This window comes from Oncorhynchus mykiss, chromosome 17 (genome assembly GCF_013265735.2).
Source record: "Oncorhynchus mykiss isolate Arlee chromosome 17, USDA_OmykA_1.1, whole genome shotgun sequence".
In the NCBI taxonomy this organism is placed as follows: Eukaryota; Metazoa; Chordata; class Actinopteri; order Salmoniformes; family Salmonidae; genus Oncorhynchus; species Oncorhynchus mykiss.
Window position 1 is genome coordinate 47,772,191 of NC_048581.1, and position 27,805 is coordinate 47,799,995.

At 42.2% G+C, this 27,805-nt stretch overlaps 1 protein-coding gene across 6 annotated transcripts in view; it reads left to right on the forward strand.

Moving 5' to 3' along the window:
* The window catches only part of LOC110493993 (receptor-type tyrosine-protein phosphatase alpha), a 45,658-nt gene extending 27,835 nt beyond the window's left edge, over positions 1 to 17,823 (forward strand). For 3 of the 6 annotated variants that reach the window (XM_021568641.2, XM_021568642.2, XM_036949992.1), the window contains exons 4-23: positions 2,894 to 3,283; positions 3,387 to 3,407; positions 6,732 to 6,834; positions 8,598 to 8,671; positions 9,220 to 9,356; positions 11,323 to 11,413; positions 11,766 to 11,842; positions 12,308 to 12,344; positions 12,640 to 12,737; positions 13,022 to 13,177; positions 13,479 to 13,645; positions 13,842 to 13,977; positions 14,340 to 14,486; positions 14,787 to 14,880; positions 15,048 to 15,124; positions 15,399 to 15,533; positions 15,836 to 15,961; positions 16,145 to 16,296; positions 16,453 to 16,588; positions 17,328 to 17,823. In XM_021568641.2, coding sequence (XP_021424316.2) covers positions 2,894 to 3,283; positions 3,387 to 3,407; positions 6,732 to 6,834; positions 8,598 to 8,671; positions 9,220 to 9,356; positions 11,323 to 11,413; positions 11,766 to 11,842; positions 12,308 to 12,344; positions 12,640 to 12,737; positions 13,022 to 13,177; positions 13,479 to 13,645; positions 13,842 to 13,977; positions 14,340 to 14,486; positions 14,787 to 14,880; positions 15,048 to 15,124; positions 15,399 to 15,533; positions 15,836 to 15,961; positions 16,145 to 16,296; positions 16,453 to 16,588; positions 17,328 to 17,402 — 2,429 coding nt within the window. In that variant the 3' untranslated portion in view covers positions 17,403 to 17,823. The remainder of the gene's footprint in view (positions 1 to 2,893; positions 3,284 to 3,386; positions 3,408 to 6,731; positions 6,835 to 8,597; positions 8,672 to 9,219; positions 9,357 to 11,322; positions 11,414 to 11,765; positions 11,843 to 12,307; positions 12,345 to 12,639; positions 12,738 to 13,021; positions 13,178 to 13,478; positions 13,646 to 13,841; positions 13,978 to 14,339; positions 14,487 to 14,786; positions 14,881 to 15,047; positions 15,125 to 15,398; positions 15,534 to 15,835; positions 15,962 to 16,144; positions 16,297 to 16,452; positions 16,589 to 17,327) is intronic. The other 3 variants (XM_021568643.2, XM_021568645.2, XM_021568644.2) reach the window with 3 other exon arrangements.
* The last annotated feature ends 9,982 nt before the right edge of the window (positions 17,824 to 27,805 follow it).

A 27,805-nucleotide genomic window follows, 5' to 3' on the forward strand; every position in this document is an offset into this window, starting at 1 on the left:
CTCTGGTCCGATGAAACAAAACTAGAATGTTTGGCCATAATGACCATTGTTATGTTTGGAGGAAAAAGGGGAGGCTTGCAAGCCGAAGAACACCATCCCAACCGTGAAGCACGGTGGTGGCAGCATCATGTTGTGGGGGTGCTTTGCTGCAGGAGGGACTGGTGCACTTCACAAAATAGATGGCATCGTGAGGTAGGAAAATTAGTTGGATATATTGAACAGTCAGGAAGTAAAAGCTTGGTCGCAAATGGACAATGACCCCAAGCATACTTCCAAAGTTGTGGCAAAATGGCAACAAAGTCAAGGTATTGGAGTGGCCATCGCAAAGCCCTGACCTCAATCCCATAGAAAATGTGTGGGCAAAACTGAAAATGCGTTTGCGATCAAGGAGGCCTTACAAACCTGACTCAGTTACACCAGCTCTGTCAGGAGGAATGAGCCAAAATTCACCCAACTTATTGTTGGGGAAAGGCTACCCAAAACATTTGACCCAAGTTAAACCATTTAAAGGGAATGCTACCAAATACTAATTGAGTGTACAGTGCCTTGCGAAAGTATTCGGCCCCCTTGAACTTTGCGACCTTTTGCCACATTTCAGGCTTCAAACATAAAGATATAAAACAGTATTTTTTGTGAAGAATGAACAACAAGTGGGACACAATCATGAAGTGGAACGACATTTATTGGATATTTCAAACTTTTTTAACAAATCAAAAACTGAAAAATTGGGCGTGCAAAATTATTCAGCCCCCTTAAGTTAATACTTTGTAGCGCCACCTTTTGCTGCGATTACAGCTGTAAGTCGCTTGGGGTATGTCTCTATCAGTTTTGCACATCGAAGGACTGACATTTTTTACCATTCCTCCTTGCAAAACAGCTCGAGCTCAGTGAGGTTGGATGGAGAGCATTTGTGAACAGCAGTTTTCAGTTCTTTCCACAGATTCTCGATTGGATTCAGGTCTGGACTTTGACTTGGCCATTCTAACACCTGGATATGTTTATTTTTGAACCATTCCATTGTAGATTTTGCTTTATGTTTTGGATCATTGTCTTGTTGGAAGACAAATCTCCGTCCCAGTCTCAGGTCTTTTGCAGACTCCATCAGGTTTTCTTCCAGAATGGTCCTGTATTTGGCTCCATCCATCTTCCCATCAATTTTAACCATCTTCCCTGTCCCTGCTGAAGAAAAGCAGGCCCAAACCATGATGCTGCCACCACCATGTTTGACAGTGGGGATGGTGTGATGAGCTGTGTTGCTTTTACGCCAAACATAACGTTTTGCATTGTTGCCAAAAAGTTCAATTTTTGTTTCATCTGACCAGAGCACCTTCTTCCACATGTTTGGTGTGTCTCCCAGGTGGCTTGTGGCAAACTTTAAACAACACTTTTTATGGATATCTTTAAGAAATGGCTTTCTTCTTGCCACTCTTCCATAAAGGCCAGATTTGTGCAATGTACGACTGATTGTTGTCCTATGGACAGAGTCTCCCACCTCAGCTGTAGATCTCTGCAGTTCATCCAGAGGTATCATGGGCCTCTTGGCTGCATCTCTGATCAGTCTTCTCCTTGTATGAGCTGAAAGTTTAGAGGGACGGCCAGGTTTTGGGAGATTTGCAGTGGTCTGATACTCCTTCCATTTCAATATTATCGCTTGCACAGTGCTCCTTGGGATGTTTAAAGCTTGGGAAATCTTTTTGTATCCGGCTTTAAACTTCTTCACAACAGTATCTCGGACCTGCCTGGTGTGTTCCTTGTTCTTCATGATGCTCTCTGCGCTTTTAACGGACCTCTGAGACTATCACAGTGCAGGTGCATTTATACGGAGACTTGATTACACACAGGTGGATTGTATTTATCATCATTAGTCATTTAGGTCAACATTGGATCATTCAGAGATCCTCACTGAACTTCTGGAGAGAGTTTGCTGCACTGAAAGTAAAGGGGCTGAATAATTTTGCACGCCCAATTTTTCAGTTTTTGATGTTAAAAAAGTTTGAAATATCCAATAAATGTCGTTCCACTTCATGATTGTGTCCCACTTGTTGTTGATTCTTCACAAAAAAAATACAGTTTTATATCTTTATGTTTGAAGCCTGAAATGTGGCAAAAGGTCGCAAAGTTCAAGGGGGCCGAATACTTTCGCAAGGCACTGTATGTAAACTTCTGACCCACTGGGAATGTGATGGAATAAATGAAAGCTGAAATAAATAATTCTCTACTATTGTACTGACATTTCACATTTTTAGAATAAAGTGGTGATCCTAACTGACTTAAAACAGGGTGGTTTTACTAGGATTTAAATGTCAGGAATTGTGAAAAACTGAGTTTAAATGTTTTTGGCGAAGGTGTATGTAAACTTCTATCTTCAACTGTAAATATTACTAACAGATTGAATTCAGAGGGTGTCCTATAATACAATGTAAAATTATTCATCTACAATGTATTTTCTTGACCCTGGGCAACATGGGAATATTGGTATCCACATTACTCCACCAATTATACTTTTTTTCAACTCAATACTTCATGTATTTCCCCAAATATTTTCTTTATTTTTTATATAAAATGCATCGTAATTTACTTAAACTTCAAAGTTCTATCTGCCTCATGGCAAAATGTGTAGAATTGGCGTTAAAGCTGCAACAACAAAACATCTCTCTGCCCCACGACAAAATGTGTTGTGTTTTTCTCATTTTCTCAGAGGCAGGCCTTTAAAATGTTCCTTCCCAGTGCCCGAGACTTGGTCTGTCCGTCCGTCCATGCACTGCGAAGTTATAATTAAACTCCTTGTATGTTATTCTCATCTCACTGAAGTTGTGTTCTGATTATGAAATGGTCCCCGATGAATTAACTATCACAGAACCCGTGGCCTTGATGAACTGTATCTCTCTCATAGAAGGTCCAGTCTCCACTGCCAAACCCACGGATTCCCCAGCCACCACCCTCCACAATGTTCCAGTGGCAACAACCACCACCCCTCCAACAGCCGCAACGACACTGACAACAACCAGCACCGCAGAGGGGAACATATTGACTGCAGGCCCCAGTGTCACCCAGGTGCCCATCCCCCCTCCACCACCCCCTGGCCCCACCATAGCCCCCCAAGTCCCCACGGGTGCAACCACTGCCCCGCAACCACCCCCTGCTCCGACCACGGTCAGTCGGGGTGGGGAGAATGGGACCACACCCTCTGTTCCGGACAGTCGCACAGATCCCTCGCTGGAGACCACCATAGAACCTACGGTGGAAGCCACGTCGCCCGACACTACTAGTGATACTACAACAGGTGTGTGAGTGTGTGTGCTTGTGAGTGAAAGGCGAGCAGGTCTGTGTGATGTGCAGGATGTTTTTTTTAATGTTGGATAGTAATGATACTCTTTTACACCCAGGTGGTGGAGAAGACGGCACGGGTAAGAGTGTTTGTATGTTAACATGAGCACAACATAATGTGCCTTCAGAAAGTATTCATACCCCTTGACTTATTCCAAGTTTTGTTTTTACAGCCTGAATTCAAAATAGATTAAATAAAATAATCTCACCCACCTACACACGATACTCCATAATGACAAAGTGAAAACATGATTTTAGAAATGTTAGCAAATGTATGGAAAATTAAATACAGAAATATCAAATTTACATAAGTGTTCACACCCCTGAATCAATGTTAGAATCACCTTTGGCAGCGATTACAGCTGTGAGTCTTTCTGGGTATGTCTCTTAAGAACTTTGGATAGTACAATATTAGCCTTTTTTTTTTTTTTTTTTTCAAGCTCTGTCAAATTGGTTGTTGATCATTGTAAGACAGCCATTTTCAAGTCAAAACTGTAACTAGGCCAATCGGCGACATTCAATGTTGTCTTTGTAAGCAACTCATGTATATTTGGCCTTGTGTTTTTAAGTTATTGTCCTGCTTCAAGGCGATTTTGTCTCCCAGAGGCTGTTGGAAAGCAGACTGAACCAGGTTTTCCTCTAGGATTTGGCTTGTGCTTAGCTCTATTAGGTTTATTTTTATCCTAAAATCTCTCTAGTCCTTGCCGATGACAAGCATATCCATAACATGATGCAGCCACCATGCTTGAAGATATGAAGAGTGGTACTCAGTGATGTTGTGTTGGATTTGCCCCAAACCTAGTGCTTTGTATTCAGGACATTTAATTTCTTTGCCACATTTTTTGCAGTATTACTTTTTGCATTCAGAATGCATGTTTTGTAGTATTTCAGTCTGTACTGGCTTCCTTTTCACTCTCTCAATTAGGTTAGTATTGTGGAGTAACTGCAATATTGTTGATCGATCTTCAGTTTTCTCCTTTGTGAATTTAATCTGTGTTTGAAATTCACTGCTCGACTGTGGGACCTTCAGATAATTATACACTATATATTCAAATGTATGGGGACACCCCTTCAAATTAGTGGATTCGGCTATTTCAACCACACCCGTTGCTGACAGGTGTATACAATCGAGCACACAGCCATACAATCTTAATAGACAAACATGGGCAGTACAATGGCCTTACTGACAAGTTCAGTGACTTTCAATGTGGCACCTTCATAGGTTGCCACCTTTCCAACAAGTCAGTTAATCTAATTTCTCCTCTGCTTGAGCTGCCCCGGTCAACTGTAAGTGCTGTTATTATGAAGTGGAAACAAGTGGTAGGCAACACAAGCTCACAGAACGGGACCACCAAGTGCTGAAGTGCGTAGCACGTAAAAATCATCTGTCCTCAGTTGCAACACTCAATGACGAGCATCAAATTGCCTCTGGGAGCAACTTCAGCACAAGAACTGTTCGTCGGGAGCTTCATGAAATGGGTTTCCATGGCCGAGCAGCCGCACACAAGCCTAAGATCTCCATGCACAATACCAAGTGTCGGCTGGAGTGGTGTAAAGCTCACCACCATTGGACTCTGGACCAGTGGAAATGCGTTCTCTGGTGTGATGAATTAATAACGATTAACCATTTGGCAATCTAATGGACGGTTCTGGGTTTGGCGGATGGCATGAGAAAGCTGCCTTCCCGAATACATAGTGCCAACTGTAAAGGTTTGTGGAGAAATAATAGTCTGGGGCTGTTTTTCATGGTTTGGGCTAGGCCCCTTTGTTCGAGTGAAGGGAAATCTTAACGCTACAGCAATGATGATTCTGTGATTTGTGGCAAGTTTGAGGAAGGACCTTTGCAGTTTCAGTTCACAAAGCGAGGTCCATACAGAAATGTTTTGTCTAGATTGGTGTGGAAGAACTTGACTGGCCTGCACAGCGCCCTGACCTCAACCCCATCAAACACCTTTGGGATTAATTGCAACTGCGAGCCAGGCCTAATCGCCCAACATCCGTGCCCGACCTCACTAATGCTCTTGTGTTTGAAGAGAAGCGTGTCCCCACAGCAATGTTCCAACATCTAGTGAAAAGCCTTCCCAGAAGAGTGGTGGCTGTTATAGCAGAAAATGGGGACCAACTCCATATTAAGGCCCATGATCTTGGAATGAGATGTAAGATGAGCATGAGTCCACATATCTTTGGTCATGTAGTGTATGTGTGGGGTACAGAGATTAGGTAGTCATTGAAAAATCTATTATTGCACACAGAGTCCATGCAACCTATGTGATTTGAGCACATTTTTACTTATTTAGGCTTGCCATAACAAATGGGGTTGAATACTTATCGACTCAAGACATTTCAGCTTTTCATTTTTCATTCATTTATAATCATCATTCCACTTTGACATCATGGGGTATTGTGTGTAGGCCAGTGACACAAGATCTCAATTGATTCTGTTTTAAGTTCAGGCTGTAACACAACGTTTAGAGAAAAGTCCAGGGGTGTGACTGCTTTTCTGAAGTCATAAGCAGTCGTGGCAGCGCCGTGCCAATAATTAAACTGGCCTGTCGAACACACGCAGTATTCAAGCTCTGCATCTCTCCTCTGTCTGTATATATTTGTATCTGTCCTCTGTGCGCGCAGTATGAGCCGTTGAATTGGAATGGGTTGAATAGTCCTCTACTGCTCATCAGTTTCACTTACCTTCCTACCAACATGGTGCAGCACCATTCAATGTGTACAGTGTCCCACAGAGAACACTGAACATTCCACAGAATAACCAAAAATGACTATAATAGCAATAAGGCACCTCGGGTTTGTGGTATATGGCCAATATACCACGGCTAAGGGCTGTATCCAGAACAGCCCTTAGCCGTGGTATATTGGCCATGTACCACCCCCCCCCCCCCCATTCCTTATTGCTTAAGTATTTGCAATATATGACTGTTCCTCATCTATTTGGTTAACCCCTCTGCTTCTGTAAAGTCTCATCGTTTGTGTCATGTTGACTCTTTCTGCTCTGTAACTACAGTTAACGGCATCGCTACTGTCATTATTATGAAAATGTTATGTAAGACTAATGACGATGCTGTCCAAAAAACTGTTACCAAGATGTCCTTACTTAGGAGCTCATTTAATCGGTGCAGAAATCATGGAGTGGACAGTTTCATACAGCCTGTCTGACGCATACTGTTAACTATTAACAGTATTGAATAGTATTGGTTTTCTTTCAAATACTTGAGCTGATTTGTGCGCTTGATCGAGCTTGCCTGGTGCGATGGATCCAATGAATTGTCCAAAAAGTGCCAACCCAAACCCCATTGGGGCACCCGAGACCGGCTCAATCAAATGCCAAATCGAACTTGTACTCATTTTTAGAATGTTGTTAAATTCTCTCTCTCTCTCCCTCGTTCTCTCAGACCAAAATACGCAATCAGATGACACGCCCATCATTGCGGTGATGGTGGCTCTGTCATCCCTGCTCGTCATCGTCTTCATCATCATCATCCTCTATATGCTCAGGTCAGTCATGTTCCTCTGGCAGAAACAACCCACACCACTCATCTGGGTTGTGTTCAAAACTTTTTGTATCTAAACCAGAAGTCTTATCTCACTGGAGTTCAGCTTGTACTTGGCCTGTGTGGTCCAGCAGAAACTCGTCCCTGGATCGTGTTTATCAGGCACCAAATAGAAGAAACGGACTGAAAATGGGAGGGGGTTCCTGAACTTGTAGCAATATTTTTTTTGAACTTTTATTGGACATTTTGATATGGTGTACCATAATGAATACACCCCAGTTTTCTCCCCCACAGTCGTGCCTTCAGCCTTATGTCTCAGGGAAGCATTTTTAAACAGAAAAGAAAAGTTTGGATGCAGGCATGATTTATCTTTGAAATAGAGCTATACAATAGTCAGATATGAGACCCATGTACCATGCTAATGGTGTCGTACACACCTACTCACACAATTCATTACACATTGTAAAAGCGCAGAGCAGGAAACAGTTTGCTTGTCTTCTTTCATATACAAACACCCTATAGAGGCCAGTGTGAATGAACCAAGTGTCATAGTAGTTACCATGGCAATGGCCGTGTGTGTGACTGTGTGGGTGATATTCTGCATGTACAAGGCCTTCAGAAAGTATTCCCACCCCCTCGACTTTTCCACATTTTGTTATTACAGCCTGAATTGAAATGGATTAAATTGAGATTGTTTCAATGATCTACACAAAATACTCTCATGTCGAAGTTGAATTATGTTTTTAGAAATGTGAACCAATTGATAAAAAGCTGAAATGTCTGGAGTCAATAAAGTATGTTTTGTTATGGCAAGCCTAAATAAGTTCAGGAGTAAAAAGTTTCTTAACAAGAAGTCACACGTTGCATGGACTCCTCCTGTGTGCAAAAAATAGGGTTGATTTTTAAACGACTACTGCAGCTCTCTGTACCCAACACATAACATTTATCTGTAAGTTCCCTCAGTCGAGCAGTGAATTTCAAGCACAGATTCAAGCAGAAAGACCAGGGATGTTTTCCAATGGTTGACAAATAGCCTATTGGCCTAAAAAAAGAAAAGATGGACGTCCTTTTTAACTCCGTTGCCGGTTAGGAAGTGACTGAGGAGGTATTAACAACATTGTAGCATCACTGAGTCCCACTCTTCCTATTTTCAAGCATGGTGGTGGCTCTATCATGTTATGGGTATGCTTGTCATCAGGACAGACTAGGGAGTTTTAGGATAAGAAGAAACAGACTACAGCTAAGCACAGGCAAAATCCTAGGGGAAAACCTGGTTGTCTGCTTTCCAAAGACACTTGGGGACATTCACCATTCAGCAGGACAATTACCTAAAACACAAGGCCAAATATCCACTGGAGTTGCTGACCAAGATGACATTGAATGTTCCCGAGTGGCCTAGTTAAAGTTTTGACTTAAATCGGCTTGAAAATCTATGGGAAAACTTGAAAATGGCTGTCTAGCAATTATCAACAATCAATTTGACAGATATTTAATATTTTTTTTAAAGAATAATGGGCAGGCGTTGTACAACCCCTAAAGACTCACAGCTGTATTTGCTGGCAAAGGTGATTCTAACATGTACTGACTCTTGGGGTGGGGGTGGTTGAATACTTGTTTTACGTTACCAAAAAGTAGTAAATCTCTTCCATTTTTACATAACCGTGTATTTTGTGTAGGTCGTTGACGTTTTAATCCCACTTTGTGACACTACACAATGTGGAAAAAGTCAAAGGGTGTGAGTATTCGTGTGTGTCGTATGATTGACAGGTTTAAGAAGTACAAGCAGGCCGGCAGCCATTCCAACTCCTTCAGGCTGACCAACGGTAGATCAGATGATACAGGTAACCGTGTGTGTGTGTGTATATACACGTGTGTTTTCTGTGTGAGAACGTGCATGTTTTTTCTGTGGTCGTACATTTACCGGAATTTTTATGCATGTCTCTATCATAGCCAACTTTCTCCATTGTTCTGTGTTCAGATAAAATTACATTGGTTTTCTGATCATTTACTGATTCTTGGGCAAAGCAGTTGTTCAATATGATGAATTGTGGCACACTAGCAGTGTTGGATTGGTTTATGGCGCCCCCTTGTGGGCTTTTATTAACACACACACACACACACACACACACACACACACACACACACACAGTCAGTTTGGAGAAGTTGCATGTGTAGATTAGAATCTGTTTTAATGTATAACATATTTATCATAATATAACATTTTCTATAGTTCATTCATTTATAATAATTGGTTGGTGAATGTCTCACTATCTTTATTGTTGGCAGTGTCTCAACAATAAGGGTTTTTCTCTCCCCCCCTTCCCCCGTGGGCCTCAATCGCCACCTATCTTTCCTGTCCCATTACTTCCCTCCCTTCCTGCTCTTGCAGAGCTCCAGAGTGTGCCGCTATTGGCCCGCTCGCCTAGCACCAACAGGAAGTACCCACCCCTTGTTGTTGACAAGCTGGAGGAGGATATGAATCGTCGCATGGCTGATGACAACAAGCTCTTCCGGGAGGAGTTCAATGTATGGAGTCTGCGTGCACATACATGCATGCATACATACATACATACGTGCGTGCATGCATGCATGCATACATACATACATACATACATACATACATACATACATACATACATACATACATACATACATACATACAAGTCAAACCTACAAGACAAACATTTGGACACACCTACTCATTCAAGGGTTTTTCTTTGTGCTATTTCCTACGTTGTAGAATGATAGTGAAGACCTCAACTTTGAAATATCACATATGGAATCTTGTAGTAACCAAAGAAGTGTTAAACAAATCAAAATATATTTTATATTTGAGGTTCTTCAAGTAGCCACCCTTTGTCTTGATGACAGCTTTAGACACTTTTGGCATTCTCTCAACCAGCTTCATGAGGTAGTCACCTGGAATTCATTTGAATTAAGAGGTGGTCCTTGTTAAAAGTTAACTTGTGGAATTTCTTTCCTCCTTAATGCATTTGTGTTGTGACAAGGTAGGGGTGGTATACAGAAGATAGTCCTATTTGGTAAAAGAGTGTGCAGAATATTTCAATAACGTTGAACGTTTCTTCAAGTGCAGTCGCACAAACCATAGAGCACTATGGCGAAACAGGCTGTCATGAGGACCGCCACAGGAAAGGAAGACCCAGAGTTACCTCTGCTGCATAGGATATGTTCATTAGTGTTACCAGCCTCAGAATTTGTAGCCCAAATAAATTCTTCAAGAACAGACACCTCTCAACATCAACTGTTTAGATGAGACTGCGTGAATCAGGCCTTCATGGTCGAATTGCTGCAAAGAAACCGCTACTAAAGGACACCAATAATAAGAAGAGACTTGATTGGGCCGAGAAACACAAGCAATGGACATTCGATCGGTGGAAATCTGTCCTTTGGTCTGATGAGTCCAAATGTTTGATTATTTTTTTTGTTCCGGCCCGCCGTGTCTTTGTGACGCAGAGTAGGTGAACAGATGATCTCCGCATGTTTTGTTCCCACCGTGAAGCATGGAGGAGAAGGTGTGATGGTGCTTTGCCGGTGACACTGTCAGTGATTTTATTTAGAATTCAAGGCACACTTAACCAGCATGGCTACCACAGCATTCTGCAGCGATATGCCATCCCATCTGGTTTGCGCTTAGTGGAAATTTCATTTGTTTTTCAATAGGACAATGACCCAAAACACACCACCAGGCTGTGTAAGGGCTATTTGAACAAGAATGAGAGTGATGGAGTGCTCCGTCAGATGACCTGGACTCCACAATCACCCAACCTCAACCCAATTGCGATGGTTTGGGATGCGGTGTACCGCAGAGTGAAGAAAAAGCAGCCAACGAGTGCTCAGCATATGTGGGAACTCCTTCAAGACTGTTAGAAAAGCATTCCAGGTGAAGCAAGTTGAGAGAATGCCAAGAATGTGCAAAGCTGTCATAAAGGCAAAGGATGGCTACTTTGAAGAATCTTAAATATAAAATATATTTTTTTCTCGCTTAAACCTTTTTTTTGGTTACTACATGATTCCGTATGTGTTATTTCATAGTTCTGATGTCTTCACTATTATTCTATAATGTAGAAAATAGTAAATAAAATAAAAAACCCTTCATTGAGTAGGTGTGTACAAACTTTGGTACTATATATATCGATATATACTCTCACATGCACGCGCACACACACACGCCTTACACACATTAGTCATCTATGGCCCTGTCAGGACAATAGGCGGGTAGAATTTGCAACTAGAACACTATGCGTGGGACTAGCTACTGATTGGAGTGGTATACTCCCCTACACAGAGCCTTTAAGCTGTGTCCCAATAATACCTAATACCCTTAGCTTCCTTTCCTTATTTGCTTTTCGTGGAATTGCAAAGAAGAATATCACTCTAGGGACACACCGATAGGAACATGCATTACAGGGCATTCATCTCAAATAATTGTTACCTGTCTGTGTGGCTAATGGCCCTCTGTCTGTGTGTCCAGGCGCTGCCGGTGTGTCCCATCCAGGCGTCATGCGACGCAGCCTCTAAGGAGGAGAACAAGGAGAAGAACCGATACGTCAACATCCTGCCATGTGAGTCCCCAACGCCGAGCTAAAGCCCAATTCTGTTTAGAAATAGCTAGCATGGCATAGAACCGCTTGTTACCTTATCCAGAAAACATCAACGTTGCGAACAAGAACGAATCGTAATTCGGGAAGTTGTATACAGCAACAGCTAGACCCGGCTAGTCTCTGTAAAAGAGCTAATTAGCAGCATCGAGCGGTGTTCTACAAAGTATGTTTTACTCTCGTGGATTTCTATTCCTTGGCTTCGATCGGCATGTATTTGACATTTGGCGCTATTATGTAAATGTTACATGTAGCTCCTTTTTAAAACGCAGGCTTGCCGTTCATCTAATCAAGGTTCTGTTTGTGTGTGTTTCAGATGACCACTCCAGGGTGCATCTGTTGTCTCTAGAGGGAGTTCCAGACTCTGACTTCATCAATGCGTCCTTCATCAACGTGAGTGACGCCACAAGCCATGGACATCGATGACAAGCTGTGTCTGACGTGTTTTTTTAAAATAGTTTTTTATATTGAGCTACACTTGGCCAGTTCTCCCTTGTCAGAGAGGTCTTTTGACCTCCATGGGGCTCCCTGGATAAATAAAGTTTAAACGGATCGATAAAAGGTTGCGTTAGAATGGTGACATATTCATCACTCTTGCTCTCTCGCTGTCCCTCTGTGTCGCTCTCCTTTGCTCTCTCTTTTTATAAAAATACTATTTCATTTGGAGAACGCATGTCCCGCTCTCGGCGCGCATGAAGTTTTGAAACGGCATCAATACATCAGAAAGTAGAGAAACACAGACGAGACATCAGAACTTTACTTAACGATGCAAGACATGGTCAGTAAACGGATTCAGCGTTCAAACAAAACGGTTTTTTTCTCAACCCTTTTCCCTTTCTGCCGTCCTCTTGTTCTCAGGGTTACCAAGAGAAGAACAAGTTCATTGCAGCTCAAGGTAAGGTGGCTATTCTAGCTAGCCGCTGGGATAGGCTCATGTAATGCACCCTATTCCCAATTTAGTGCCCTACGTTTGCACCAGAGTCATTGCATCCTATTCACTACGTAGTGCACCAAATAGGGAATAGTGTTCCGTATGGGACGCAGGCCCCGGATTAAAGTACCCTGTCTCTCGGTTCCATTCAATCTGATGAGCTTTATTGGCATCGTAATATGACGACATATTACAATGCCAAATCAAACGTACAGGTTTGTATTTAATCAGTGATGATAATATATCTCTTCTGTCTCAGGGCCAAAGGAGGAGACGGTAAACGACTTCTGGAGAATGATCTGGGAACAGAACACCGCCACCATCGTCATGGTGACCAACCTGAAGGAGAGAAAAGAGGTAGGGAAAGAAGGGGGTGGGGTGAGAACTGGGGTGTGTTCAGGAAGGTGAAACGTTCAGAACGTTGCCTATTTTAACAGTTTAAAGGCATTTATCATATATGGTCTAAGAAATGTATTTGGATCTGAACCGTTCTGTAAACTTGCACCCTCCTGAAAAGACCCCGGCTCGGTCTTTCTTAGTAGAGGCTATATGAAGATGATGGGGTATGTTCAGCATGTCAAATTTCCAACGTGAACGTATGAGTGTACAACTATGAGTGTTTGTTTCTTTTCATTTGAAAGAAATCCATACAGCGGCAATCTCTCTGTGTGTCTCAGTGTAAGTGTGCCCAGTACTGGCCTGACCAGGGCTGCTGGACCTACGGCAACATCCGGGTCTCTGTGGAAGACATGATGGTGCTGGTGGACTACACCATCCGCAAGTTCTGCATCCAACAGGTAACCCTGGCGTCCCCCTCTTCTCACCTCTGTATCCACAGGTACGCTTCTCTTCCCTCCCTCCCTCGTTTATCCTCTTTTCTCCTGGCTCCTCTCACCACACCATCTATCAAACCCATGCCCTACAGACACCAAGCATTCTCTAATGAACAACACGCTTAGCAGGTTTGGTACGCTGATGGCAAAGTTTGTGAAAATGTGAGCGAGGTAATGGTTAAGGTGAAGATGGCACTAAGCTTGTATGATACTTCAAAACAGTTATACTAAAGGTGTCTATGCCACCCCCCACCCCTCTCTCTAGGTAGGGGATGTGGGGGGTAAGAAGCCCCAGCGGCTGGTGACCCAGTTCCACTTCACCAGCTGGCCAGACTTTGGCGTTCCCTTCACACCCATCGGCATGCTTAAGTTCCTCAAGAAGGTCAAGACCTGCAACCCCCAGTACTCCGGCCCCATCGTGGTCCACTGCAGGTCAGTGTGTGTGTGTGTGTGTGTGTCTTATTGGTGGCAGCCGAGGTGGTTCACTGATGCCAAGCTAATGCCTAGGTTTAAGCTGAGTGGGCTAACACGACCCAGGTTCAGTCACACACTACAAAGTAGCTTTCTGTTTACGTTAGTTTCTGACTCGCGCTCTCTCTCTCTACCTGTGTGTGTCGGACTGTATCAGTGCGGGGGTGGGGAGGACAGGTACCTTCATAGTGATAGACGCCATGTTGGATATGATGAACACCGAGAGGAAGGTGGACGTCTTTGGCTTCGTCACTCGCATCAGAGCCCAGCGCTGCCAAATGGTCCAGACCGACGTAAGTTGTTATGACCACAACATTACCCAGACTGCAATAAGATTACAACATAACATTATTACCCTGACTTGAACAAGACCCCACAACATTATCCTGACTTGAATAAGACCACAATGTTACCCTGACTTGAATAAAGACCACACACTCACATCATTATAATGTATGAATTAAATAAACAGGTTTCCATTCAAGTCTCAAATTGGGAGCTTTGAGTGTGTGGGTATTACCTGTTCATGTTGTGTTCTCTTCTGACACCTCTTGTGGATGTATAATATGAGCATCGCAAGTATACTAAAAGTCTATAAGGATTTCGCTCTCTCGTCCCTCTCTCTCTACTTCACCCTCTTTCCTTCTCCCCACAGATGCAATACGTGTTCATCTTCCAGGCCATGCTGGAGCACTACCTGTACGGAGACACAGAGCTGGAGGTGACCTCCCTGGAGTCCCACCTGGCCAAGCTCTACGCCCCCTCCGCCGCCGGCTGTGGGGGCATGGAAGCAGAGTTCAAGGTGATTTTGTTTGTCTGGTGTAATGGAATAGTCCCAAAAGTGCAAGCTAAATCAAGCGCACCTCAGCTACAAGTGTTTAAAAGGATTTGACCATAGCACATCTATTTGACTCAAATGGAAGAAAATGTATGGTTGTTTTTGTTTGATGTTGCAAAATGTTTTGCTACGGTGTGCACTAATGAATATGATTTAAAGTTTAAACTGTTGCAGTGGCAGTTGACTTGAGAGCATTTTTTCCCCCTGGGTAATTTTTTTCAGAGTCTCTGAATGCTACGCCTCTGGTTTTGTCTCCCCACACAGAAGCTGACCTCCATCAAGATCCAGAACGACAAGATGAGGACGGGCAACCTGCCGGCAAACATGAAGAAGAACCGAGTTCTCCAGATCATCCCATGTGAGTTGACGGCTTCTATTGTTCCAGATACCTCGCCTGAGACCTGAAGACTTGTGTTAGCTCCCCGAGCTAATGCCTAGGCTTTAGCGTAGCAGATTACTGCAATCTAATGTTAAAGTCGGTCACAGAACTCCGTGCAATGTAACCTGTTTGTGGGTGTCTTGTAGACGAGTTCAACAGAGTGATCAATCCAGTCAAGAGAGGGGAGGAGAGCACGGATTATGTCAACGCTTCCTTCATTGATGTGAGTAGACAGTCGTACTGCGTTACGGGTTTTGATGGTTTTGAAAATTAGACAAATTAACAGAACTTTAGCGCCAATACAAGTAACTATTCACATGTAGGTTGAATGTAAGGATAAGCCTGTCTTGAAATGATCGTGGAGGTAGAGAACATTGGCAAGAGTCTGGGAAGGTTACACAACTGATAAAGGACGAAATGGCTCCTACAATGGTTGTTGTGGAGGTGTGTGTGTGTGTGGTTTCGTGTGTCCTAGCTGACCTGTGTCTCTGGTCCAGGGCTACCGTCAGAAGGACTCGTACATGGCCAGTCAGGGCCCCCTGCAGCACACCATCGAAGACTTCTGGAGGATGATCTGGGAGTGGAGGAGCTGCTCCATAGTCATGCTCACTGAGCTGGAGGAGAGAGGACAGGTATGGAGAGATGGACCTTTTACTCAGCCCAGTCATGCCATGCCAGAAGTAGAGAGAACAATTATTGGAAGGGGAAAGTCCTCTTATTGGTCCGTTTCCCGGTTCTGTCTTGTCATTAGAGGATCGTTCTCTGCTAGTTTAACTACTTCCTGGAGCTGAATGCACAGTGCCATGAGCCTGGGAAACGACTGCGCTTCACATACTTTGTCTCTTTTTCCTCCGGCTCTCTCTGCCTTGCTCTCTCTCCCATTTCTCGCTCTCTCCATCTCCCGCTCTCTCCATCCCCCGCTGTCTTTCTGTAGGAAAAGTGTGCTCAGTATTGGCCCAGTGATGGGGTGATGGTGTGTGGTGACCTCTCCATCGAGCTGAAGAGGGAGGAGGAGAGTGAGAGCTACACTGTTAGAGACCTTCTAGTCACCAACAACCGGGTGAGGACAGAGGCCACCTCGAAACCCCCCCCCAAAAAAACTCTAGTCAACACAACCCATTCAAAACAACATCTGCACACACACCCTAAGCCAAGGTCAACTGAATTCAGTCACGTCTGTGTGTCTTCAGAGTGTGGGTGTGTCTCCCTTACGCTCTCTCTCTTACTCGCTCGCTCTCTTTAGGAGAACAAGGCTCGTGCGGTGAGGCAGTTCCATTTTCATGGCTGGCCGGAGGTGGGCATCCCCAGCGACGGAAAGGGGATGATCAACATCATCGCCGCGGTCCAGAAGCAGCAGCAACAATCTGGCAACCACCCCATCACTGTCCACTGCAGGTAACATTCACCTAACGTTCTAACAATGTTCGAGTCAATACCTTTACAGAAATGTGTAACCTAACGTCCAACTCTGTAGCATTTGCCATTTATTATATTTTGTGGGTGCGCGTGCGTCTAACCTTGGTTTATCTCTGTGTGTGTGTGTGTTGTCAGTGCGGGCGCGGGGCGGACGGGGACCTTCTGTGCCCTGAGCACGGTCCTGGAGCGGGTGAAGGCTGAGGCCATCCTGGATGTCTTTCAGACTGTCAAGAGCCTCCGGCTGCAGAGGCCCCACATGGTGCAGACACTGGTGAGGACACACTATGGACATAATTTATCACACAAAAAGAGAAAAAATATATATATACTGTAAAGCTCATTATAATCTGCTGCGTGATGTAATTATACACCTTTAATGATGTATTTTTTTAAATGTGTTTGGCCAGCTGTTAACTGCATGTGATGCATTTAGGAGTTGCAAGCTTAGGAACCCGCATTCAGTAATATGCCTTCCTGTCTTTTTTTTATTATTATGGTTAACTCACGGCCAAAAATCCTCGTGCTAAATGTCACCTCGTGAATAATGTGGAAAGTATTGTGAAAATGGTGCTGCTTCGTGTCTAGCATACCATGTTTGTTGTCAACAACAACATGTGAACACAAGTAAGCTAGCGTAAACTCCTCAACGAGCTCTTGGCTCACCTAGTTAGAAACTCCCTCTGTTTCACATGTATTTTTTCCCCCCTCCATTTCTTCTTAATAGGTGATCATCACCAAATGAGACATTGTCTGTGTGTGTGCTTGAGTTCATTTACTTTTGAATCATTTAGCAGACGTTAAGTGCCTTGCTCAAGGGCAAATCGGCAGATTTTTCGGTTACTGGCCCAATGCTCTTAACCGCTAGGCCGCCCTTTTCTCTGCTGTTTTTAGACGGCATCGGAAACAACTTTTTCGGCGACTTTTGCAATTCAGTTTGTGAAAATGAATTGATCTTGGTTGTGTACTTTATATTTTCTACTCATCATTGGGATGTTCTCTCTCGTGTTTAGGAGCAGTACGAGTTCTGCTACAAAGTGGTCCAGGAGTATATCGATGCCTTTTCTGACTACGCCAACTTCAAGTAGGGACCCACACGGGACGGACATCCGTACACAGTCATAAACACACACCAAACCCACACGTACCCGACGGAAAGAAACAAACTGGGCAGCCTGCGTGCACAGAGGAAAAGGGAATTGAAGTTTTGTGACGGATCCAAGTGCAGCGCTGCAGTGTACCGGAGGGAGTGAATATCAGAGATGCCTTCTTGAATATTTTGTCATATTGAGCTTGTTAATACGGGCCCCTTGTCCCTGTTCCCCCCACATCGACACTCCCCAATCCACCCAATGTACATATACTGTACTTTACCCTGTCACATTTGGGGGTTTTGTTTTTAGGTTAAGTTTAAGTTTGGCTGCATTTTTAGGGTGACATAATGTGTTTTATGGGTATGTGTGTGTACATAGACCGTGCCAGTCAAAGGTTTGGACACATTTACTCATTCAAGGGTTTTTCTTTATTTGTACTATTTTCTACATTGTAGAATAATAGTGAAGACACAAACTATGAAGTAACACATATGAAATCATGTAGTAACCAAAAAAGTGTTAAACAAATCAAAAGAGATGGTATATTTGAGATTCTTCAAGGTAGCCATCCTTTACCTTGATGACAGCTTTGCAAACTCTTGGTGTTGTCTTAACCTGGAATGCTTTTCCAACAGTCTTGAAGGAGTGCCCACATATGCTGAGCACTTGTTGGCTCCTTTTCCTTCACTCTGCGGTCCAACTCCTCCCAAACCATCTCAATTGGGTTGAGGTCAGGTGATTGTGGAGGCCAGGTCATCTGATGCAGCACTCATCACTCTCATTCTTGGTCAAATAGTCCTTACACAGCCTGGAGGTGTGTGAGGTCATTGTCCTGTTGAAAAACAAATGATAGACTCACTAAGCGCAAACCAGATGAGATGGCGTATCACTGCAGAATGCTGGTTCGCGTGCCTTGTATTCTAAATAAATCACTGACAGTGTCACCAGCAAAGCACCATCACACCACCTCCTCCATGCTTCATGGTGGGAACCATACATGCAGAGATCATCCGTTCACCTATTCTGCGTCTCACAAAGACACGGCGGTTGGAACCAAAAATCTCAACTTTGGACTCATCCAGACCAAGGGACAAATTTCCACCGGTCTAATGTCCATTGCTCGTGTTTCTTGACCCAAGCAAGTCTCTTCTTATTATTGGTGTCCTTTAGTAGTGGATTCTTTGCAGCAATTCGACCATGAAGGCCTGATTCATGCAGTCTCCTCTGAAGAGTTGATGTTATGATTTGTCTGTTACATGAACTCTGAAGCATTTATTATTGCTGCAATCTGAGGCTTGTAACTCTAATAAACGTATCCTCTGCAGCAGAGGTAACTGGGTTTTCCTTTCCTGTGGGCGGTCCTCATGAGAGCCTGTTTCGCCATAGCGCTTGATGGATTTTGCAACTGCACTTGAACACTTTCAAAGTTCTAGAAATTATTCTGGATTTCCTGACCTTCGTGTCTGTCATTTCTCTTTGCTTATTTTAGCTGTTCTTGTCCTGATATGGACTTGGTCTTTTATCAAATAGGGCTATCTTCTGTATACCACGCTTACCTTGTCACAACACAACTGATTGGCTCAAATGCATTAAGAAGGAAAGAAATTCCACAAATTAACTTGACATGTCACACCTGTTAATTGAAATGCATACCAGGCCACATCATGAAGCTGGTTGAGAGAATGCCAGGTGTGTGCAAAGCTGTCAGTGCAAAGGGTGGCTACTTTGAAGAATCTAAAATAGGAAATAGATTTTGATTTGTTAAACACTTTTTTTTGGTTACTACATGATTCCATATGTGTTATTTCATTAGTTTTGATTGTTTCACTATTTTTCTACAATGTAGAAAATAGTAAAAATCAAGAAAAACCCTTGAATGAGTAGGTGTGTCCGAACTTTTGACTGGTACTGTATATAAATCGTATTCTTTAGAGGTGTATGTCAAATCGAGAGTCGAGGAAATGGTGTTTTGGGTTTTCTTTGTTCTCTTTAGTTTTTTTGCGGTTGTGATTTGAGACTTACGTTGTTGATGGCTTTATCTGATTCAGGCTGAAGCTAAAAGCTGATAGATCTTCCTTAGAGGAATGGATTTACACAGCCAATCAGAATGAATCTGTGCATATGCACACGCACGCACACACACACACACACACACACAAACACGTTACAGCTGGCCAGGAGCACTTCCAGAATTGGCCTAGCCAATCACATGATCTAAACTCTTTCCACTAGTTTTCCTTTGAGTTCACAGTTCACACAGAGGTCAAGGAGCCATGGCATTAGCTAAACCCACCGTTACACAAGAGCATAGCATCACACAGCCAATGATTTCTCAGGGCACAAACACACTGTATGTGTGTGTGTTTTAAAAGGGAGCCATGTGCCAAACAGTCTCTTCAGATGAAGGGTGAAGTTGCACCTAGATGCTGTTCTTGGGTCAGTTTTGCGTTTCCCCCATTCATAGTTAAGCATAGGATTTGGGGAGGGCAAGCTGATCCCAGATCTAAACCTAGGGGCCACTTTTCCTCCTAGGAGCGTGTCTCCATCTGCGAGCCAGGCCGTCTCAAGCCACATCTCACACACAGTCCAAGACATTGTGGCTTTGCTGCGTTTGTGTTCAAGGACATAGAAAACAATGTAGTTTAGGTGTACCTGCACATGCTTGCCGTCACAGTGGATTCTGTGTGTGTAAAACATTTATGGAATTTGAAGTTGCCCATACCGAAAATAAATAGAATATCAAACGTCAAATATATTTAAATGTAATGGGCCTGTTGAAGATTAGGCCAACAATGCATTCAAAATAGCCTATGCATAATGATAATGAGTAGGAGGCCCGAATGTTGCCATAATACAATTATTATTTCAGAATTTCCGTTTAGAAAACTACATAAATTAAGGGTCAAATAAACTAACCACGCAATTACTGTGCATTTCCTATCATTTTGTAACGTCATGGAGATTCTCATGTATTCATATATTTAATTGCTTACAATTAGAATGGGGGAAGACATTTCCTATCTATTATTTACGTATCATTCCGTTTACTTGTACTCCATTGCAGATATTTATTTTCGGTATAGGTTGTTTGAGAAGATGGCGTCAAAATGTGAAGACATCCCTCTCTGTTTTTCAACTGGGGCCTGTTCAGGATGATGAAATGTTATAGAATGTTCCTATAGAAATGTGCTGTTTTAGAACATATTTGTTTGTTTGTCATATGTAATGGAGATTTGTCAGCTCTATTCAATATATTTCTATCTGCAACATTTAGAATGTTTCACCATCTGTTGTGGCACCTCAATACTGTGCTGTTAGTGTTTTTATGACTAATACTGAGCAATGTTTTATACTTTAATGCTGTTGCTTTGATACTCCCACCCCAAAGGATTGCATTGTTACTTTTATTGTTGAAACATGTGACATGGAATGTTTGCAGTGTTTTTTTTTTGTTTGTTTTTTTTTCTCATTCAAAATGGCTACCTACAAGGGCAGCTTGGCTAGAAACACGCTCTGGGTTTGTGGATGAGGCCGCCGTCTTTAGTTGCGATTGTAATGAAATATAAATGATGTCAATTAGCTAGCAACAAGTTTGAGGTCAATTCCATCTCATCTCAGTCAACTCAGGAAATTACTTGAAATTGCCAGTTGTTGGGGGGGAGGGGGGGTTCTCGTACATGTTCTCTCAATGTATGAATAGAATTTCAATTTGTCTACTTAGTTGGTTGAGTGGAAATGGAATTGCCCCTGGTCCATTAGCCAATCATAGCTACCAATTGGCCCCAAAGGATTGTAGTAAACAGTAATAGTGTGTAGAGTGCAGGTCATATGATTCCCACCCCCTTCCCATGAACCAAGGTGTCAACCCTGGTATGGGTGAATGGGGTGGAACTGATTTGAGGTTTTTAGCTGTCAATTGTGATCAGGGATTATTGGTCAATTGTGAGAGCTGCCATTTTGATCCTAGTTTCTCCAATGGTCTGTGGAGTTGCCAGGGCTGCTAGAGAGCCATGAAGATCTGCCAAGCCTAGTCGATACCAAACTCATTCTCTTATATGCAGATGGCTCTATTTGTCCCATCAAAGAGGTTCGGCATCGTTTTTGTCATTAAGATAGCCAGCAGTGTGTAGACAAACGCTTGCACCGCGCACAACCCCCACTGTTCAGTAGTTGGAATAGATCGGTTTGACTTCTCCCTTTTTAATATATTTTTATAGAGCAGAAAGGAAGGAGCAGAATCCAACTCTGTCGATGTGTTCGGATCATTGAATTTGACAAGAGTCCCTAAATATTCTGCACACAAAAAAACGCACCATTATTGAGAAATTGTTGGTTTATTGTTGATTGTTCAAAAAGCTTGTGCTAGTTGCACCAAAAAAAAGCCCTTGATATGACTGAACCAATGATACAATGGCCAGATGGGTAACATGGCCCTTTAGATAGGAAATTACTTGATGTCAACTAGGGTTGCAATTGTTGATTTTATTATCCTGTTTAAAATAATTCCAGTTTGGAGGATTACCTTGCTGCTTTATTCCCTTCTGATTCCAGAAATCCTCCAATACTTTTTTTTGGGGACATTTTTGAGGAATTTTGCAACCCTAATGTCAACATTGGAGGGGCCTTATAAAAGCCTCTGGTTATGGCCTCTAGTTAGGCCTCTAGTTCTGACTGGGAAACCTAGGTTAAACCATGGGACATAAATAGCTAGGTAGAGAACTTCAAACTAGATGTCTCATTTGGACCAGTCACTTCAACTGTCACCGTCATTGCAGACCCCGTTCTACCCAAGTGCCCGTGGGTTACAATTGGTTACCTTTTTGTTTTACTTCATGGGTGTGTTGGATCTTTGTAGTCATCAGGGTGGGTGTTTGTGTGCTCCACGAGGAGGGAGGGTTTTACTCTTCTTTTGAGCCCGAAGGTTTGCGGTTCTAGCCACCTTGCTTCCATGCTATGGTTATGTCTGTCATTGGCTGTGTCTGAATGTTTAGCCAAATGTAATAATCCCTTTTTCCCAATGACATTGTGCCAACCCCCAACCCTGTTGACTTAAAGCTTCACAGGTTGAAAGTGCCTCACAGGTTGATTTTTATATGGTAAATGTTGACTGCACCTCTCCCTCAGTGAGTTGGTTGAGTGTTGGTGTATAGAAGCTTGGTAAACCAGTTTCACTTTACAGATTAGTACATATATTTGCCCCCTTCCCACTATCTCTGAGCCATCGTATAGAACTCTGTCGACCAAAGCACCTGTGTACAAAGCCCGAGCTGCCTCTTGGCTTTGTAACTCTTGAGACCAAGATCAGGGCCTTTTTATTCTTCTGTTCATGCTCAACCAGCTTCGAGCTGACAAGGTAAAAATCTGTCACTCTGTCCCCGGAGCAAGGCAGTTAACCCACTTCCCCCAGGCACCGACGACATGGATGCCGATTTATTAAGGCAGCCCTCTGCACCTCTCGGATTCAGAGAGGTTGGGTTAAATGCGGAAGACCCATTTCAGTTGAATACATTTAGTTGGACAACGGACTAGGTTTCCCCCTTTCCATTTCATGCTGTAACGCCGGGTTCCATTCCAATTCAAACCCATTGTTTTGTGTTCCAGCTACGTCTTCACTCCATGTCACTGAAGTGCTGGACCTTTGACTATTCCTTCTTTATGGCCACTCGTTGAGTCCTCCACCTAACCAAATATAGTTGGTATAATACATTGCCCTGAGTTACTGCAATCACAAAGACATAGTTTACTGGTTATTACAGAGGACAGCCTAGCGTGTCTGGGTCCTTGTTCCATACCGTCTGCAGATTGAAATGTGACGCAATGCCCCCGTAGAGCATTTTGAATATCCCTGTCTGAGTTACAGGGCACACCTTTCTCCAGAGACAGTGAACGATAGCGAAACAGACTGGAGGAGTGGGACTTCATAGGTTTCAACCAGTCTCTCCCCCACCCCTAAACCTGTCTGCCCCCTAAACCTCTCTCCCCCCTAAACCTGTCTCTCCTCTGAGCCCATTTACCTGTCCCTTTTGAGATGCCCAAAGTTGTCTCGCTCTTTCTCTTAACTCCTATCCTCTTTCTCCTTCCGCCTCCGCCTCGTTCTCTTTGCCCCTTGGGCCGGTTTTGTCTCCCTTATAACCAACCGGTCACTGTCCCACTCCCTTCTGTACATAATGTAGGGTTATTTATATTTCATTCCTGTCTGCTGCCTTGCTTTTTATTTTATTTTCTCATTTTTTAAGAATCTATATTAAAACTGTACTGGGACCATTTTGAAATGTATTTGATGTTTTTTGTTTTGGCTATTTTTAATTTGTATTATTGTCTTAAATCATTTTTGATTTGCGTTTGTTTCATTTTATAGTGTTTTGTTGTTCAAAATTTTGAATATATGTGTATATATAATTATATATATGATAAAATTATATATAATTATATAATGCCAAATGGCCTTTCAAAGCAAGATACTGTTCAAACCTAAATAAAGTGCTTGAGATTGTTTATTGACTACACAGCATTATCTGGTGCAGTCTGCAAAAGACTGCAGTTCAGTGGTCATTTCAGTTAATTGTGTGTGTGTGTGTGTGTGTGTGTGCGTGGATGCGCATATATGTATATGAACTCAGGACCCTGTCTTTCAAAGATAATTTGTAAAAATCCAAAAATCTTCATTGTAAAGGGTTTAAACACTGTTTCCCATGCTTGTTCAATAAACCATATACAATTAATGAACATGCACCTGTGGAACGGTCGTTAAGACACTAACAGCTTACAGACGGTAGGCAATTAAGGTCACAGTTATGAAAACTTAGGACACTAAAGAGGCCTTTCTACTGACTCTGAAAACACCAAAAGAAAGATGCCCAGGGTATCTGCTCATCTGTGTGAACATGCCTTATGCATGCTGCAAGGAGGCATGAGGACTGCAGATGTAGCCAGGGCAATAAATTGCAACGTCTGTTCTGTGAGATGCCTAAGACAGCCCTACAGGGAGACAGGACGGACAGCTGATCGTCCTCGCAGTGGCAGACTACGTGTAACAATACCCGCACAGGATAGGTACATCACACCTGTGGGACAGGTACAGGATGGCAACAACAACTACCTGAGTTACACCAGGAACGCACAATCCCTCCATCAGTGCTCAGACTGTCTGCAATAGGCTGAGAGAGGCTGGACTGAGGGCATGTAGGCCTGTTGTGAGGCAGGTCCTCACCAGACATCACCGGCAACAACATCTGTTGGATCGGAAGGTGAGTGCTAGTGCCATTCCCCCCAGAAATGTCAGTGAATTTGCAGGTGCCTTGGTGGAAGAGTGGGGTAACATCTCACAGCAAGAACTGGCAAATCTGGTGTAATCCATGTGGAGATACACTGCAACACTTAATGCAGCTGGTGGCCACACCAGATACTGAATGTTACTTTTGAATTTGACCCCCACCCCTTCAGGGATACATTATTCAATTTCTGTTAGTCACATGTCTGTGGAACTTGTTCAGTTTGTCTCAGTTGTTGAATCTAATTTTCATACAAATATTTACACGTTAGGTTTGCTGACAGGGAGAGGACGTTTTCTTTTTTTGCTGAGTTTACATATGTACGTGTAATATATATATTACACACACACACACACACACATACAGTTGAAGTCGGAAGTTTACATGCACTTAGGTTGGAAACATTAAAACTCGTTTTTCAACCACTCCACAAGTAAGTGAAATAATCTGTCTGTAAACAATTGTTGTAAAAATGACGTGTCATGCACAAAGTTGATGTCCTATCTACTATAGTTTTGGCAAGTCAGATAGGACATCAACTTTGTGCATGACACGTCATTTTTACAACAATTGTTCACAGACAGATTATTTCACTTACAGTGAATTGTATCACAATTCCAGTGGGTCAGAAGTTTACATACACTAAATTGACTGTGCCTTTAAAAAGCTTGGAAAATTCCCCAAAATTATATCATGGCTTTAGAAGCTTCTGACATCATTTGAGTCAATTAGAGGTATACCTGTTGATGTATTTCAAAGCCTACCTTCAAACTCAGTGCCTCTTTGCTTGACATCATGGGGAAAATCAAAAGAAATCAGCCAAGACTTCAGAAAAAAATTGCAGACCTCCACAAGTCTGGTTCATCCATGGGAGCAATTTCCAAACACCTGAAGGTACCATCTGTACAAACAATAGTACGCAAATTTAAACATCATGTGACCACGCAACCGTCATGCCGCTCAGGAAGGAGACGCGTTCTTTCTCCTAGAGATGAACCTACTTTGGTGCGAAAAGTGCAAATCAATCCCAGAACAACAGCAAAGGACCTTGTGAAGATGCTGGAGGATACTGGAGGTACAAAAGTATCTATATCCACAGTAAAACAAGTCCTATATCAACATAACCTGAAAGGCCACTTAGCAAGGAAGAAGCCACTGCTCCAAAACCGCCATTAAAAAGCCAGACTACGGTTTGCAACTGCACATGGGGACAAAGATTGTACTTTTTGGAGAAATGTCCTTTGGTCTGATGAAACAAAAATGGAACTGTTTGACCATAATGACCATCGTTATGTTCGGAGGAAAAAGGGGGACGCTTGCAAGCCGAAGAACACCATCCCAACAGTGAAGCACGGGGGTGGCAGCATCATTGTGGGGGTGCTTTGCTGTAGGAGGGACTGGTTCACTTCACAAAATAGATGGCATCATGAGGCAGAAAAATTATGTGGAAATATTGAAGCAACTCAAGATATCAGTCAGGAAGTTAAAGCTTGGTTGCAAATGGGTCTTCCAAATGGACAATGACCCCAAGCATACTTCCAAAGTTGTGGCAAAATGGCTTAAGGACAACAAAGTCAAGGTATTGGAGTGGCCATCACAAAGCCCTGACCTCAATCCTATATAACATTTTTGGGCAGAACTAAAAAAGGCCTACAAACCTGACTTTGTTACACCAGCTCTGTCAGGAGGAATGGGCCAAAATTCACCCAATTTATTTTGGGAAGCTTGTGGAAGGCTACCGTTTGACCCAAGTTAAGCAATTTGAAGGCAATGCTACCAAATACTAATTGAGTGTATGTAAACTTCTGACCCACTGGGAATGTGATAAACAAAGCTGAAATAAATCATTCTCTCTACTATTATTCTGACATGTCACATTCTTTAAAATAAAGTGGTGATCCTAACTGACCTAAGACCGGGAATCTTTACTAGGATTAAATGTCAGGAATTATGAAAACGGAGTTTAAATGTATTTGGCTATAGTGCATGTAAACTTCCGACTTCAACTGTATGTGTATGTGTATATATATATATATATATTTATATATATATATATATTTATATTTATATATATATATATATATATATATATATATATATTTTATGTATATATATTTATATATATATATATATATATATATATTTTATGTATATATATATATATATATTTATATATATTTATATTTATATATATATATATATTTATATATATATATTTATATATATATATATATATATATATATATATATATATATAAATATTAATATATATATATATTATTTAATTATTATATATATATATTAATATATATATATATATATATATAGTTAAAAGTTTGGACACCTACTCTATCAAAGGTTTTTATTTTGACAATTATATACATTGTAGAATAATGGTGAAGGCATCAAAACTATGAAATAACACATGGAATCATGTAGTAACCAAAAAAGTGTTAAACTAATCAACATATTTTATATGTGAGTTTCTTCAAAGTAGCCACCCTTTGCCTTGATGACAGATTTGCACACTCTTGGCATTCTCTCAAACAGCTTCATGAGGAAGTCATGCATTTCAATTAACAGGTGTGCCTTGTTAAAAGTTCATTTGTGGATTTTATTTCCTTAATGCTTTTGAGCCAATCAGTTGTGTTGTGACATGGTAGGGGTGGTATACAGAAGACAGCCTTATTTGGTGAAAGACCAACTCCATAATATGGCAAGAACAACTCAAATAAGCAAAGAGAAACGACCGTCCATCATTACTTTAACCCTTTGTGTAGTCTTAACATTCTGTATACTCCCCTTGTCCTAAGGGTCAAAAAGGACCCGCCTTCACTAAACGCCTAAAATAAATCAGCTAAATTAAATTTTAAACCCCAAATATATTTTGTATGAAGAAACAACCTGTCCTTCATCACAAACTTTGAATATCTGGGTTTTCCCTCTTCACAATGCAGAAAGACTGCATCTAATCAGTGGACACCACTCGTTTTTATTACAACACACCTGTCATAATTGTTTTCTTTACTAAAGTAGATGTTTATTATTATTATTACTAAAGGTACTGCATAGGTGTAAACAATTTTTTTGTTTGCGAAAGATAGCACTTGTATAGCCATTTTATTG